Genomic DNA, 17,386 nt, shown 5'->3' on the forward strand with positions numbered 1-17,386 from the left:
CTTTTAAGGAGCCTCTAAACTGTTCTTCAGAGTGGTTGTACATTCCCACCAACAGTGTAGGAGCATTCCTTTTTCTAGGATGGAGGCTTATAGAAATTCTATGACACTAAGAGGGATGAAATATTGCATTCAGTAGTCAATGAGGCAGCTGTAGACCCCAGAAGATTACTAGCTGAGTGGAGAATATGAGTCCCTATTTTTAGGGGGAAAAAAAAAAGGAAAAGAAAACACCGACAAACCCTAGTAGTGTTTGAGGAGCAGGTTGTAGAAGTCACATGTAATCATATTTGATGTCAGCCCTAAGGCAATGGTTCTCCGACTCTTTGGTCTCAAGACCTCTTATAATTATTGAGGACCACAAAAGACTTGGTTTATGTTATATCTATCAATATTTACCATATTTAAAACTTAAACTGAGAAACACTTAAAACACAAGAACTCAAAGCACATGAGGTATCAGATCAATGACGTTAACATCTCATGCAGCTTTTAGGAAACTTTACTGTATACTTGGGAGAGAATGAGAGTTAAAAAGCAAATGATGCTTTAGTATTGCAATGAAAATAATTTTGATCCTGCAGCCTCTGAGAGAGTCTGAACCAAACTTTGAGAACTCCTGCAAGAACACTTCTCACCATGTGCCTAAGGGAACATGAACAAGGATATTCATAACAATATTATTTGTAAATAGCAAATATTTTACAATATCCCTTCAAAGAGAAATGGGTAAGCTGTTAAAAAGCTGTAAGTTTTTAATTAGCATTGATTTGTAGAAAATTACTTTATTGCAAAGGTAAATAAAAAAGCAGGTTAGAGCATATTATGTAGAGTATATCATTTAATAAAAGTTAAATATGCAAAATAATATTATTTCTAGAGTTCTACTTGAAATTGAAAAACAAATCTAAAGCAAATATTAAGATATGCTACCTGTCCCCCTCCCCTTTTTTATGACTGCACCTGCAAAACACAGCAGTTCCCAGGCTTGGGGTTGAATTGGAGCTGCAGCTAAGGCCTATGCCATAGCCACAGCAATGCCAGATTGTTAACCCACTGATAGAACCCCCATCTTCATGGAGACAACACTGGGTCCTTAATCTCCTGTGAAAGTCCTTTTCGTCTTTCCATCTAAAGGAGTTCGGTGAGAGTATAAAATGGATTTCTTGGGTGTCCTTCAGTTAAAAGAATTTAATGAATTCCACTTTTTCTGGGGGGAAATTCAACCTAGCTGACTCTTGTCATGTCATGTCTGCTTTTTTTTTTTTTTTGTTCTCACAGGCAAATCTATGCCTTGGGTCCTTTCTGCAGAAATCCAGGAATGGATTCATACTTGCGATGTATTTTCCAGTCATCTCTCTGTTACTATTTTTTTTTAAGTTTTATTGAAGCATAGTTGATTTACAATGTTGTGATAGGAGTTCCCTTGTGGCACAGTGGGTTAAGGGTCTGGCATTATCACTGGAGCAGCTCAAGTCACTACTGTGGTGTGGGTTCAATGCTTGGCCAGAGAACTTTCATATGCTAAGGGTGTAGCCAAAAAAATTACAATATTGTGATAATTTCTACTGTACAACAGAATGACTCAGTTAAACATATACACAAATCCATTCTTTTTCAGGTTCTTTTTCCATGTAGATTATCACAGAATATTGGGTAGACTTCTCTGTGCTATACACAGCAGGTACCTGGTTGGTCAACCATTCCATAGACCACAGTGTGAATATGCCAATCCCAAACCCCCAGTCCATCCCCCGCCCCAGCCTTTTTCCTTTGGTAACTATAAATTTGTTTTCAAAGTCTGTGAGTCTGTTTCATTTCTGTGAATAAGTTTATTTGTAACATTTTTTTTAGATTCCACATATAAGTGATATCATATGAAGTTTGTCTTTTACTTACTTCATTTAGTATGATAATCTCTAGGTCCATCCATGTTGCTGCAAATGGCATTATTTCATTCTTTGTCATGGCTGAGTAATATTCCATTGTATAAATGTTAAGTGCCTATAACAAGCAGTCCCATTTCATACAGACTGGATAATCACACATTTGGTATCAGGTCTAGGAAGCCCAGTACATGAGTAGAGAATAACAGGACTCAGGAGCTCAGCAGTTAGGAAAGCTTGTTTCAACTCTCAGTGCGACTGATAAAGTCTGTGATGATAATGAGCCACCCCATCCAAGAGATGGAAGAAATGAGCTAGAAAGTCCTTTTATTTTGCTTTTTATGGATGCACCTGCGGCATATGGAAGCTCCCAAGCTAGGAGTCTAATCAGAGCTGCAGCTGCAGGCCTACACCATAGCCACAATGGTGTCTGATGCTGCCACTTGTGGTAACACTGGAGCCTTAACCCACTGAGTGAGGCCAGGGTTTGAACCCACATCCTCATGGACACTATGTCAAGTTCTTAACCTGCTGAGCCACAATGAGAACTCCCGGAAGGTCCTCTTCAGTCCTACAGCCACTGAGCACGGTGGATTATCACTGATATGGGTACTTTCTCATTTATTGTCACAGGGCCTGCTGGTTTCTGGACAGGCGCAGAATTATAAATGGTACTCTGTCCTTATGCAACAATGAACATCCTCCCCAATAAGAGAGCACATCCCGGGCCGTTAGCTAGAAGGCTACACTAAGATTGCTTCCTTGCACAATGTTCCTCATCCAATGATAATTGTACTCAAGGGTAAGAAAATAGCCCTTGTTTCATTTGGGCATTTTTCCTTTGCCATGATGATCAACAGCAGATAACTGTTCTGGGCACACTGCATATTCTGTTTTCTGGGCTTTATCAAAACTTAGAATATGAGAAAGAGAATGAAAGTAAAAAAGCAAATTCTCTCCAATCTCAACTTCTTTTTGGATAGGGTCATTTGGTCATTAGAGAGGCATTAGTTTTTTTTTTTTTTTTTCAGGAGAAAAGCATGTTCAATAGTAGGATACTGCCTAATATTAACCAGGAGAGTTGGTTACTTGGTCAGTTTCTATTACATATCAATCAACCTATTTAAAATGACAGGTTCCTTTCTGTCCCCAGATATTTATCTTCTCAAATATCCATCTCTTGAGTATTTTACATTTTAGCTGGCCTGAAGAGTTTCAAAAACTTATCAGAACATCAAATTCACAAGATGCAGGATCAGAACCGTCTGTATTGATCTTTGGGCAGAACAAGCCCACATATTTAATGTTAGATTAGAATGACCAAGACCATGTATAAGTGATAGAATCACAATTCTAACTTACTCAGCTCAGGTGATCTCTTAGAAGCATTTCTCATAATTTGTTAGCTACCTTCCTTCTTTACACCCTTTAAAAACATTGTTCTACCTACCACTTAAATCCAGTTCATTCAATATGCATGTGAATACAGAGTCACTCAAAGGTCCAGGGAATTCTTTTCATTCTGAGGTACAGAAGGAAACTGCAGTGCCTGGATTTTCCTTGTAGTCTCCAAAATAATCTGAAAATTGTTGGCTCTTATTTCTGCTGTAATGCAATTTTTTGGCTATGCCCATGGCTTAAATAAGTTTCCAGGCCAGGGATCAAACCTATGTCACAGCAGTGACCTGAACCATAACAGTGACAATGCCAGATCCTTAACCTGTTAGGCCACCATGGAACTCCTTAATGCAATTATTTTGAGGTACATTCATTTTAAAAATCTGCCAGCCATTTTTTTAAGGTAAATTACACCCTATTCTAGGACTCAGATGACTCACTTTCATTTGAAATAGCTATCTCCCAGACTATGAAGACTACATATATATGTATATATGATTTATAGATATATACACACATAAGATATTTATAAGTATATATTTGTATATAAAATATGTATGTATATGCATGTGTGTACACATACACACATATAAATAATTTATTTTTGCTAAAATCTCTTATTAAATTTTATATAAAAGTTTAAAATTCCGAAGGCAAATGCAAAACAACGCAAGGCTGCCTAATGTGTCTACGTGGATGTTATTGCCGGTATTTACCAGAGGTGATGGATGCTATTCTTTAGCATTAAGACCACCAAACATCATTTAAAGTGATCACATTGTATCTACACAGTTAAAAAAAAACCCCACACACCTCACACTTGAAAGCTGAGGTTCCTTTTCATGCACTGTAATTTACCATAAGTGACGACCATTGTCATCATTGCAGACTAACTGTAGATAAACTCTGGCTATTTAAAAAACACACATGTGATTTAGGCATTTGATAGCACGCCCATAAAGAAGGGGCCCTGCATCAAATGGGAGCACACTTCTTAAGCCAAGGTAAAGACAGCGTCCTCGCCATACCTTCATGGGAGCCAGCTGGATGGGTGTGATGCACGAAGGGTCTACCATGGGCTTGGGCCTGTTGGCTGTGTCCGCTAACAGGCTGTGCCACTGTTGGGGGAGGCCAGTGAATTTCTGTTCTTGCGGATCAAACCCAGTATGAACCCTGTGTTCAAAGTTGGATGGGCCGGATATTTCAATCTTTTTCTTTTTCTTTCCAAACATGATGCAAATACCTGAGAAATGCAAACAGAAAAGGGGAGCTGTTTATATATCGCCAGCAGAAAACCAGAGGAAAATGAGTAATGCAGTCATTATTCTATCTTTTCAGTTTTTCCTCTATCAGCAGCAAAAGATGAAAGTGGTATTTTCAGAGTGTGTAGATTAGACAACGTCACTCAAAAGTTTTTGTTCTCTTCTTGCACTTTACCATAAGGAATACAGTTTCCTGACCCAGTGGATTTGGATTTGGTCATACGACTTTCTTTGACTAATGGACTGTGGATGGAAGAGAAAGTGCATCAGTTCAGGGTAGAAGTTTTTGAAGACACGGTTATGTTTCCACTTTCATCTTTTTTTTCTCTTTTTTCTTTTTACAGCTGTACCTGCAGCATGTGGAATTTCCCAGGCTAGGGGCTGAATCAGAGCTGTTGTTGCCAGCCTATGCCACAGCCACAGCAACACCGGATCTGAGCTACATCTGCTACCTACCCTACAGCCTGTGGCAATGGTGGATCCTTAATCCACTGAGTGAAGCCAGGGATTGAACCTCCATCCTCAAGGATACTATGTTGCATTCTTAATCCACTGAGCCACAATGGGAACTCCCCCACTTCCCTTTTATACCCCTTCCTCTTAGCATGAAGATCTCTCTAGTGGACGATACTCCCTCAGTCAAGATTCTGGAAAGAGAGATGCACAAAGGAGACACAAATCTGACCTCCAGTTTGGAGCCAAGCCCAACAGGGCCACAGCCCACTTATAAGTATGACATACACGTTTGTCGTGAAGCCACTAAGATTTCGCACTTGCTTGTTATGTGGTGTTATCAAAGCAAGAGCTGACTAGCACACAAGGAGGAGCACCTCAAAGTTAGGTGTGCACTTAAAATCTAAAACATCTGTGTGGAAAAAAATATATAAACATGAAAAATGGGGTTAACAATTATATTCACCACGTAAAATTTTTATTAGTGTTAAACAAGTAAACATTTGTCAAACACATTTTTTTTTTTTTGTTCTAGGGCCGCACCCATGGCATAAAGAGGTTACCAGGCTAGGGGTGGAATTGGAGCTGCAGCTGCCAGCCACAGCCACAGCCACAACAATGCAGGATCAGAGCCGTGTCTGCGACCTACACCACAGTTCACAGCAACGCTGGATCCTTAACTCACTGAGCAAGGTCAGGGATCGAACCTGTGTCCTCATGGATGCTAGTCAGATTCATTAACTGCTGAGCCACGATGGGAACTCCCTCCTCTCTGAATTTATTGTGAGTAAGACAATCAGGATCATTTGGAGAATCCTGACAAGCCTGTTGTGGGTATCAGGGAAGATGGTGCATGGAGTTCCCATTGTAGATCAGGTTTAGCAGGTTTAGAACTTGACTAGTATCCATGAGGACGTGGGTTTGATACCTGGCCTTGCTCAGTGGGTTAAGGATCTGACATTGCCATGAGCTGTGGTGTATGTTGCAGATGCAGCTCAGATCCCGTGTTGCTATGGCTGTGGCTTAAGCCAGCAGCTGCAGCTCCGATTTGACCCTAGACTGGGAACTTCCATATACTGCAGATGTGGCTCTAAAAAGAAGAAAAGAAAAGAAAAGACGGTGTACTGGCTTCCGTGTTGCTTTGTTGAGAAAGCCTTGTCTTGGCCCTCAGACTTGAGTAGGTGGGTTATATATATATATTCATACAGCTCTGTACCTATTTTTTTCACTGTGCTTATCCACTTGCTGTTAATTAGTTGGGTATAACGCTAAGTCCAGGGCCTACTTCCCATCTAGAATATAAGATCCATGAGAATAGTGATGCTGCCTGCTGGTTTGTTACTGTTCAACAGTGCCTGGCGTATGATGGGACACAGGAAATATTTGCTGATGGACTAAATCCATCCAGAACAGAACATTCAGTGCACAGCACCTGGGGTCGGCGATTTGTAGACATTAATGTCTTCTTTCCCTCTCTCCCTCCTTTCCCTTCTTCCTCCATTAAAACTCCTGGGTTTTTTTTTTTTTTTCTTTTAACTATTTTATCCCTGCTTAGCAAGCAGAGGGTTCCTGCTTTCTTCTGGTTTCCTAAAGCTTCTATTCCATCCTTTACGAATGCTAGCCTATCTGGGCCGCTATAATGAAATACCAGGAACCAGAAGGTTTTTAAACAACAGAAATTATCTCCCACAGTTCTGGAGGCTAGAAGTCCAAAATCGAGGTGCCGACAGATTTGGTGCCTGGTGAGAACCTGCTTCCCGATGGCTGCCTTTTTGCTGTAACTTCACACACTGAAAGGACAAGGGCACGCTCTTTGGTCTCTTCTTAAAATGGCACTAATCCCATTCATGGGGTTCCACCCTCATGAGCTGATCATTTTCCAAAGGCCCCACTTCTTAACGCTATCACTCTGGGGGTTAGGATTTCAATATATGAATTTTGGAGGGACACATTTAGACCACAGCATTGAATGTGTCTTCTCTTGACAGGGATCAGACCCCTCACTGCATCAGCTCCCCAGACCTCATCACAACCCATTTCCCCATTCATCCTGGTTGTGACTTCAGACTAATTTAGAAAATTCACACAAAGTGATAATGAAAAACTAATGAAAGATAATCAGGGCTCAAAAACAGCTTGATGTGAAAGTACCCATGTGGTGCAGTGGGTTAAGGATCTAGCATTGCTGCAGCTATGGTGCAGGTTGCAACTGTGGCGCGGGTTCGATCCCTGGCCCGGGAACTTCCACGTGCTGCAGGTGTGGCCAAAAACAAACAAACAAACAAACAAACAAAAAAACAACTTGATGTGTTGTCTCTCTAGGAAATCATTATAATTATTAAAAAATTCCTTAAGCCCTTTACTATAATTAGGCTAATAAATATAGGTCAATTTATTTAAAAAAATTTTTACTACATTGGTTTATAATATTTCTTCAATTTCTGCTGTGCAGCAAAGTGACATAGCCATACATATATGTACATTTAAAAAAAATGCCTGATGGGAGGGGGAGGGAGTGGGAGGGATCGGGAGCTTGGGCTTATCAGACACAACCTAGAATAGATTTATAAGGAGATCCTGCTGAATAGCATTGAGAACTATGTCTAGATACTCATGTCACAACAGAAGAAAGGGTGGGGGAAAAAACTGTAACTGCAATGTATACATCTAAGGATGACCTGACCCCCTTGCTGTACAGTGGGAAAATAATAAAAAAAAAAAATACTATCTAGGTCAATTTATTTTATTTTTTTTTAGTCCTATTGTCTTTTTAGGGCCACACCCATGGCATATGGAGGTTCCCAGGCTAGGGGTCGAATCAGAGCTAGGGGTCGAATTGGAGCTGTAGCCGCCAGCCTATGCCACAGCCACAGCAATGCCAGAACCGAGCTGCGTCTGTGACCTAAACCACAGCTCACGGCAATGCCGGATCCTTAATCCACTGAGTGAGGCCAGGGATCAAACCCACAACCTCATGGTTCCTAGTTGGATTCATTAACCACTGAGCTACGATGGGAACTCTGGTCAATTGATTTGAAACATTTGAGAACATCTCAGCCAGAGTATAAAGAGGTAAAGGAACCCAGTTACAGTGGGTTGTCATAGGAATGGCCCCCAATGTTTCATGCCTTCCAGTGTCCATGCCTGTGAGTAGGTGTCTCCTGCACTGACTCTAGACTAGGATATATGACCTGCAAAGGGACAACAGAAACAGTGATACCAACATGAAATGTGCTTGCACCCTGGGGCTTGCCTCCATACTGCTCCTGGAACTAGCAGGCAGTATGAGAATAAAGCCAGGCTATCCTGCTAGTGGATGACAGACCATGCAGCCCTGTTGCTCAATCAGCCCAGCCAACAAATTGCTCTGGAAACAGAGCTGCCTAGGTGGCCAGCATCTATCCATTAGATGAGCTCAGTCAAAATCAACAGAAGAACCTGCAGCTGAGCAGGACCCAAAGTACCAACCTATAGAATCATTGCTGTAACCATTACATTTTGGGATAGATTGTTGTACAGAAAAAGCTAATTGATGATCATCCCATACTTGCATCTTCAGATGCCCATCATTCTTCTCTGTTTTAGCTGCTTCAGAGTCTTAAGTAACAACGTCTAATCCAGGTAACTATATTAGCTGTTATGCAACTGAGTCAACTGGGAGGAATCTTGATTGTGATGCTACAGTCTGGTTGGTCGAGGGCCTAGAACATTTTCAGTGGCCAGGAAATTATGCCAAATAAGTAAGGGACCCTATAGACCACCTCTCAGTATTATTTTGTGAAAACAAGTACATTTGAAATTATAATTTGCTTATGCATTAGCTGAGTTCCACTTGACATCTTAATAATCTTTATGATCATTTAAAAATAAAACAAGGCGGTGATTGTTTTAGAAAAATCATTTGAGTTCTTTTGCACGTGTTCATAACTGAATAGGCACTGAGAATGTTAGATTAAATATTTTTAGAACCAGAATAGAAATGCCTTACAATTCCCATCCTGAATTTCTTGGTGGTTGTTATGCCATTCATGGGAGAATATAAAAAAATAAAATATCAATGAACTAATACTATGCTTGTTTTAAAGTAAGACAGCTGTGGAGAGGAAACCCAGCACTGAATTAATTTGCCTACACTGTATCCTGTGACACTATACAATATTTTTTAAAACAATTTTTATTGAAATACATTTGATTTACAATGTTGTTTTAGTTTCAGGTATACAGCAAAGTGATTCAGTTACACACACACACACACATGTATGTAGGTATATATTCTTTTATTCTTTTTTAGATTGTTTTCCATTATAAATCATTACAAAATTTTGAATATAGTTCTCTGTGCTATATAGTAGGTCCTGTTGATTATCTACTCTATATATAGTAGTGTGTGTATTTTAATCCCAATTATTTAAGTCATATATATATGTATGTATATATGTATATGTATACACACATACACCACATCTTTATCCTTTCATCTGTTGATGGACATTTAAGTTGTTTCCATGTCTTGCCTATTGTAAATTATACTGCTATGAGCATTCAGGTACACGCATTCTAGTTTCTTCTGGATATACGCCCAGGAGTGGGATTGCTGTATCACATGGTAACTCTGCTTTTAGTTTTTTTTTTTCAGGACCCTCCATAGCGTTCTCTGTAGTGGCTGTACCAATTTACGTTCCCACCTACAGTGTAGGAGGGTACCTTGTTCTCCACGCCCTCTCCAGCATTTATTATTTGTAGACTTTTGGATTATGGCCATTCTGATCTGATGGGATACAACTGTAATTTAAATGGTAATAAACTCAGTTCTCCATGTCTAGTAAGTTTGAGTTAAAGAGGAAAAGGAAACCTAAGAAGTTATAAATCCTAAAGCCATGCTCCTGTGAAGCTCATACTTGCTTCAATGCAAGGGAGAACTCCTCCATGATGTATAGCGATGTTCCATTAAGGATGCCTTTGCTCTGACAGCAGTGAGGCATCTCATGCTCAGGCGAAAGACACATGGTAGGGAACCCACTTTCAATTCAAACCTGCCTGGTAAATGGTTTCTTCTCTCAAGGAGTCCATCCTTAGTCTGTACCTGGCAAAGTGCTAAATGTTCAATGTGTCTGATTCTAAAACTCACAAGAACCCTATGGTGAGGGTACCCAAGACCACCCCTAGGTTTGACTTGCTAGGAGAACTCACAGGAGTCAGCATTGGGTTATACTCATGGCCCTGATTAATTACAGTGAAAGGATACAAAGGGAAATCAGCCAAGGGGAGAAAGCACGTGGGCAAAGTCTGGCAGGAACCAGGCATGAGCTTCCAGGGTCCTCTCCCAGTGGACTCACTTGGGACATAATGAATTCTTCTAGTACTGAACTGTGACAACACATGTGAAATGCTGTCTACCAGGGAAGCTTATTAAAAACTTAGGATTTTGTTTGGTACCCGTCAGAGAGGCACCTTTGCCTGATCTGTGCCAAAATTTCAGACTCCAAAAGGAAATGTGGGTTCAGCATAGGCTGTATTGTTTGCATCAACAGTTGAGTCACAGGGAGCCATTCTTATCAGGGAATGATGGGGACCCTTCTAAAATCCAAGGTTCCAGATGCCAGCCAAGGGCTGACCTTGCAAATAGGCCTCTCTGAGATATGCAGTCTCAGGCCTGCTGTGTTAATTCTTTCTGCACAGAAGTGTCATTGTCATACCATCATTTTACACAAGAGAAAACAGGAACTCAAGGGTAAGAAACTGGCAAAGCTGGAGACTCAGAATCTCAAAGCACATGCTTTTAATCACAGGGCAGACTGTAGTGAAAAAGCCAAATTCTGTCTACCATAGCAGAAAATAAAAGGATGGAGATGCCTAAAATTGATATAGCTGCATACATATATTTTTGATCCTATATAAAAAACAAACAACAAAATTGCCAAAACCAAAGAAATGTTATAGTGACCTCTGGGGAAGCAGAACTTGGAGTTATAGGGTAGATCATGGATCCACTGGATTTTCACAGTTTTTTTGGTAAAGCACGTGTGGTATATTTTTTCCCAAAATATTTTTAAACCATCTGAAAACAAACACTTGTTAAAATTAACATGTATCAGGAGTTCCCATTATGGCTCAGGGGGTTAAGAACCTGACTAGTATCCATGAGGATGCGGGTTCGATCCCTCCCTTGCTCAGTGAGTTAACGACCCACTGTTGCTGTGAGCTATGGTGTAAGTTGCAGATATGGCATGACTCAGATCCCACATGGCTGTGGCTGTGGTGTAGGCTGGCAGATATAGCTCTGATTTGACCCCTAGCCCTTGGACTTCCATATGCTGCAGGTTTGGCCCTAAAAAACAAAACAAAACAAAACACATATCAGAATATATTCAAATAAAGCTTAAAAAAATCCATCCTACAGGGAACTATATTCAATCACTTGTGATGGAACATGATGGAGGATAATATGAGAAAAAGCATGTATGTATATGTGTAAGTGGGTCACTCTTCTATACAGCAGAAATTGACAGAACATTGTAAATAAAAAATTTTTAAAAATCCATCCTTTGGGTTCAGGTTCAGACAAAAAGACTGATTTACCTGAGTAGTAAATTGTGGGCTACCAATCACCACTTTGAATTTTTACCTAGGAATTCCTGTTGTGGCTCAGTTCAGTGGTAACAAACCTAACTAGTATCCATGAGGGTGCAGGCTTGATTCCTGGTCTCACTCAGTGGGTTAAGGATCCAGTGTTGCCGTGAGCTGAAGTGTACGTAGCAGACAGGGCTCAGATCTGGCATTGCTGTGGCTGTGGTGCTTGCTGGTGGCTACAGCTCTGATTCGACCCCTAGCCTGGGAACTTCCATATGCTGCGGGTGCAGGCCTAAAAAGACAACAAAAAGTCATCTAGCCTCTCACAAATGATTAAAGAAGCTGCTCTCCCTTGGGAAACACATTAGATCACAACTTGGTCTTCCAAATGGTGCAAACCTGTGTTGATTCTCATCTTGCCTGGGGTGGCAGTTCATACAGAATGAGTGTTCAGTAAGGTGTTTGAATCATGAGTAGATTTATAATCTTGGGCCCTCTGACCCTTATTTCTATTTTTCCACATTACTGGGTCAAGTTCTTTGAATACTAGCAAATCCTACCTAATTCCATGGTGTCCATCTCCACTCAAAGTGGAATGTAGCATAGGAAAGAAATATCTCCTTTGATTGTTGAATTGCACATTTTACAACTAGATGAGCAGGTAGAGACATTTTAAGAAACCACATATGATAGAATAAACTAATGCCCCCTATTTCTAGCCTCTCTGGACTGTCTCTTAACTCTTAAGTCCTTGGCTTATGAAATAAGCATTGTATTAGTCAGAGTTCTCCCAAGAAATAAAACCAATAAGATTTGTATAGATGTACATGAGAGGAGATTTATTATAGGAATTGGCTAAGGTGGTTATGTTGCCAAAATGTCCCATGAGCTGCTGTCTGTAAGCTGGACAATCAGGAAAGCTAGTGCTGTAATTCAGTCCATACTCATAGCCCTGAGAATCAAGGCTAAGTCTAAGTCCCAGTCTGAGTCTGAAAACACGAAAACCAGGAGCACTAATGTCCAAGGGCAGGAGAAGATGGAAGTCTTAGCTGTTTCAGGGAGAGAGTGAACTCATTCTTCCTTTGTCTTTCTGTTCTACTGGGATCCTAAAGAAACTGGTGATGCCCACCCACACTGGGGAGGGCCATCTGCTTTATTCAGTTCACCAATTAAAATGCTCATCTCTTCCAGAAACACACCCAGAAATAATATGTATCAACCATCTGGAAATCCCTTAGCCCTGTCAAGTTGACACACAATATTAACCATTGCAAGCATATAGGGGAGAACGTGTAAGGACACTCTTCTTGTTTATGTGGACAATGAAGTAACCCTGCAGGTAGACATTAACACTCTACCTGACTGCAAGCATACCTACTGGCCTAGAAAACGCATGACAACTGGCCACTAACACTTTTTATCCTCCTGAATATTTTTGTCTCAAAAAGTCCATTTCAGGGTTATGAATTCTATTTTCAATGTTTTTGCTTAAAGTGAAATTTGTTATATATATATGTGTGTGTGTATATGTGTGTGTATATATTATATATATATGCCTGGTAATTTTAAATTTTTTTTATAACTTCTACCATTCTTTTTTGATGTACAGATTTGGAATCATAACTAAGAATAATGGTACCCTGATGGGAAATACCTGTAGTTTTCAAAATGCTGGTATGCTCATAAAGGGCTCTGAATGGAGTTTTGGGCCACAGTATAAAAATTCACAAGGTATTATTTTTCTAGTGAAAATATATGAAACATATGCAACAGTGTGGATGAACCTTGAAGATATTACACTAAGTAAAATAAGCCAGACCCGGAAGGACAAATATTACATGGTTCCACTTACAAGAGGTATCTAAAGTTGTCAAATTCATAGGGACAGAAGGCAGAATGGTGTTGTCAGGGCTGGGAAGAGGGGAGAATGGGGACTTACGCCTTTATTTATTTATTTATTTATTTATTTATTTATTTATTAAGTTGTACAGAGTTTCAGTTTGGGAAGATAAAAAGGTTGGTGGTGATGGTTGTACAACAATGTGAATATACTTAATGCCACTGAACTGTATGCTTAAAATGGTTAAAATGGTGAATTTTATATTATGTGTATTTACAATAATAATAATAATAAAGTAAAGGAGTAGATATGCCCCAGGAGCTTTGGCCTGCAGAGGGAGGAAGTAGTTAAGAGAGAGGGGCCATGTTGAAGATGGGGTGGGACAAGAAACAAGATGAGCAGAGTTGGAGCCAATCAACTAGACAATATTTTTGTTCACATCCTCCCTCACCATCAAAATGGTATTGGTTTAAATTTTGGCTTTTTTTTTTTTTTTTTGGCTGCGCTTGCACCATGAGTAAGTTCCCAGGCCATGGATGGAACCCATGTCATAGCAGTGACCCAAGCCACAGCAGTGACAATGCCGGATCTTTAACCTACTGATCCACCAGGGAACTCCTAACCTTTGGTTTCACAACTGCTTAGAGGGCTGCTTGCAAATCCCACAGCTGAAATGGGGAGTCAGTGTAATAACTGGACTATTCAGGTTTTCAGCTAGACAGACAGAAGAAGAATAGAGAATTAAATAATGGTGTCTTTAATGTACATCTCAGGAGTGATTCTCATCAATTCCCTCATGAAGAGATTTTTCTTTCCTTAGCCTCAGATCTCTTTTGAAGAACTTGGTAAATGCAGTAATGGATATTTAAGTATTTTGGAAATACCTACTGGTGTTCAGGTAATTTAGGTTTAAGGACCAGCCTATCATTGGTAGAATAAAGATGGCTGTCTGAGAAACTGCAGTGCAGAGAGGATGGTACCAATCATACTATCCCCTGGTTGAGATGTCATCACTCAGAAAGGCATTTGTCAGAGCCTCAGAGTCAGGAACAAAGTCTCACCATGCTTTAGTTAAGTTGTTTTTGGGTAAAATATAAGTTGGCTATAATTTGGGATTCAGAGGAAAATAGTTTAAACTTTGGATGGGTTTATAATATCACCTAAAAATAAAGTTGTTTCCTAAGAAAAATGATTGTATCTTGTCCAAAAAAGGTCTAATTGGCATGGCTTACTTTCCTTGGATTGTTTTAATGCAGTATCTCCTGGACATCACCCAAGGGGCAGTCACCGTTCCACTGGGCACTTCCCATTCCAGGAAAACTGCTACCAAGCATGTTGGGTTAGCAAAAAGATGGATCCTGTACCTGGTCCCAATTTGTACTGAACAGGCACTTGTCATCCAGATGTCCCCTGCTCTGGGTGGTCTTCTGATTTGCACCCTCACCCGGCTGCACCTGCCTTCTCAACCTCCTCCTAGTGTGCCCCTGAGCCTGGCTTCTGATTTCCATCCTTTGGACATGAACTCAGCCTTCATACCTAACCCTTTGCTTCCTTTTTTGTCCTTTCCTGCGTGAATCTCTCAGGTTCCTCCCAATGATCAAGTTGTTTGGATCGCATGTATCTGCTGGCTCCTCATCTAAGCTTTCTGATTCTGTCCTGATTCTGGCATCTATGACTGCAGTTCTGTTCATCCAACTCCATTGTTTTGACTGTCCACATTGTAAGACCACTCTGGTCTAACTCAACTCTCCACTCTGGCTTCAATTCATCCATCTCATTTTCCTGCCACCCAACATCCTGGGCTGACAAAAGGCATGCTTCGAGGAAAGCCTATTTAAATAGTAATCATTTTCACACTGTCCAGAGTGATAACATAGGGTTAAAATAGTAACAAGAAGAAAATCATGGTTTGTAGAATAGCACCAACAGAGCAGACACTCAAAACTGCAGAAAAACTGTTAAATGTTATTAGTCAAAAGCTACTATTTCCCCATGGTCTCATCCTATACTACATATTTCTTCTTCCTTATGCCAATAAACATACATATAGAAACACAGCCCAGACCCCTTTCCTAGGCTCCAGATTTATGCATCCAAATCTCTTCTCAGATTCATCCCACTCTTGACACCAAGCATTTCTAAAACTTAAGTCACAATCATCCTACTTGTTCAATCTGCGCCTTCTCTAGATACGTCAATCCTAGCGTACATACAGCATCATGTTGTATGGAGTTGCCATTCTGTTCCCCAAATGCCGATGAAATCCACATAGTCCCTGCTTTATTAGTTTTTCATTGCTGCTGTAACAAATAACATCAAACTTAGCAACTTAGACAACACAAATTCATTATCCTGTAATTTTGGAGGTCAAAAGCCTGAAATGGGTCTCTCTGGGTGAATATCAAGGCATCAGAAGAGCTGTGTTCCTTTCTGGATGCTCTAAAGAGAAATCTATGTCCTTGCCTTTTCCAGCTTCTAGAGGTCCCCTGCCTTCCTTGACTCTTAGAACCTTCTTCCATATTTAGAGCCAACAATGTTGTATCTCTTTTTGTTCTTCCTCATGTACAGCTCTGTCAGACTCTCCTCTTCTACTCCACTCTTCCACTTTTAAGGACACCTGTGATTACAATGGACCCATCTGGAAAATCTCCCTATTTTAATCTCAGTTTATTAGCACCCGTAACTCCACCTGCAACCTTCATTTGCTTCTGCAGTGTAACCCACTATTCATATGTTTTAGGAATTAGGACTTGGACAGACATTCTTCTGCCTACCACACCCACTGTCATTACCATGGCTCCCTAGGAGCATCACCTTTCTTCTAGGGTACTACAAACTCTTTTAGCTAAGTTTCCCCTCAACTAAACTTGCCCCCTCCTAAGCAGCCTTCCACCACGCAGGCAGATTACTCTTTATAAAACATAAATCTGACTGCATCATGCTCTCTCTTTCCTAAGCCTTTTCTATGACTTCTCATTGACTTTAAAAACAAAACCAAAGACCAGCCCCTTCGGTCAACCACTGGCTCTCTAACTGCCTACATCCCTCTACCCTTCATTAAGCCTAGTGTCTTGAGTCACCTCCATTACCTTAAAGGCCCTCTGACCCTCTAACCTCTGCCACCCCTTCCTCAGTGTCCCCCCATTTCAGCCCTCACTCTAAGTCTTCCTTCTGGTCTCAGGACAGCCATTCTTGAACCCAAGAATCCCTCTCTTATGTTCTCCACAGCTCCTTATATAACTATTATGCTTATTCCAAATTATAGAAGCAATACATGAGTAATATACAGGCTGGTGTGGACAGTTCAAATGATAAAGCAGCATAGAGACTAAAAGCTAGAAGTCAACTGCCATATCTGTTCCTATCACAAAATACCAAATACTAACCCTTTTCTTTTTGTTTCTGAGTCCCTGCACACAACCTAAATTTTTATACATAAATATGACCACACCATGCACATTATTGTGGGATTTGCCTTTTGTGTCATTTAACCTCATCTGTCTGTTATGTTAAAAAAAAATAAAGCAAACATTGGCTATCTGTCCAAATCTGTACACATATCAATATTTGCTTTTGTTTTAAAGCTACCATAGCATTTTATAAAATGGAATGTACTATAATTCATCGATTGATTCCCTTATTGATTAATATTTAAGAGTAGATTTTTTTTTAGCCCTTTCAAACAACATTCTGGGAGTTCTCGTGTTGGCTCAGCAGTAACGAAACTGACTAGTATCCATGAGGACGTGGGTTCAATCCCTGGCCTTGCTCAGTGGGTTAAGGATCTGGTTTTGCTGTGAGCTGTGGTGTTAGGTCACAGACATGGCTTGGATATGCTGTTGCTGTGGCTGTAGCATAGGCTGTCAGCTACGGCTCTGACTCAACTCCTAGTCCAGGAACTTCCATATGCCACAGAGGCGACCCTAAAAAGACAAAATTAAATTAAATTAAAAAAACAAAACAACATCCTGGTAAGAATC

At 40.3% G+C, this 17,386-nt stretch overlaps 1 protein-coding gene across 6 annotated transcripts in view; it reads right to left on the reverse strand.

Annotated features, from left to right (window-relative positions):
* Positions 1-17,386, reverse strand: part of PAK5 (p21 (RAC1) activated kinase 5) — a 332,259-nt gene that overhangs the window by 108,383 nt on the left and 206,490 nt on the right. For 5 of the 6 annotated variants that reach the window (XR_014831914.1, XM_021077404.2, XM_021077406.2 and 2 more), the window contains one exon: positions 4,310-4,524. The exons of the other annotated variant lie outside the window; for it this stretch is intronic. Coding sequence is in view for 4 of the 5 variants with exons in the window: in XM_021077404.2 (XP_020933063.1) it covers positions 4,310-4,513 (204 nt within the window). In the remaining variant the exon portion in view is untranslated. The remainder of the gene's footprint in view (positions 1-4,309; positions 4,525-17,386) is intronic. 6 annotated transcript variants of the gene reach the window in all.

Source organism: Sus scrofa, chromosome 17, assembly GCF_054392235.1.
Source record: "Sus scrofa isolate SSC_HxYL_T2T_F1_AM1 chromosome 17, Sscrofa_HxYL_maternal_Yorkshire_Landrace_v2.0, whole genome shotgun sequence".
Lineage (NCBI taxonomy): Eukaryota > Metazoa > Chordata > Mammalia > Artiodactyla > Suidae > Sus > Sus scrofa.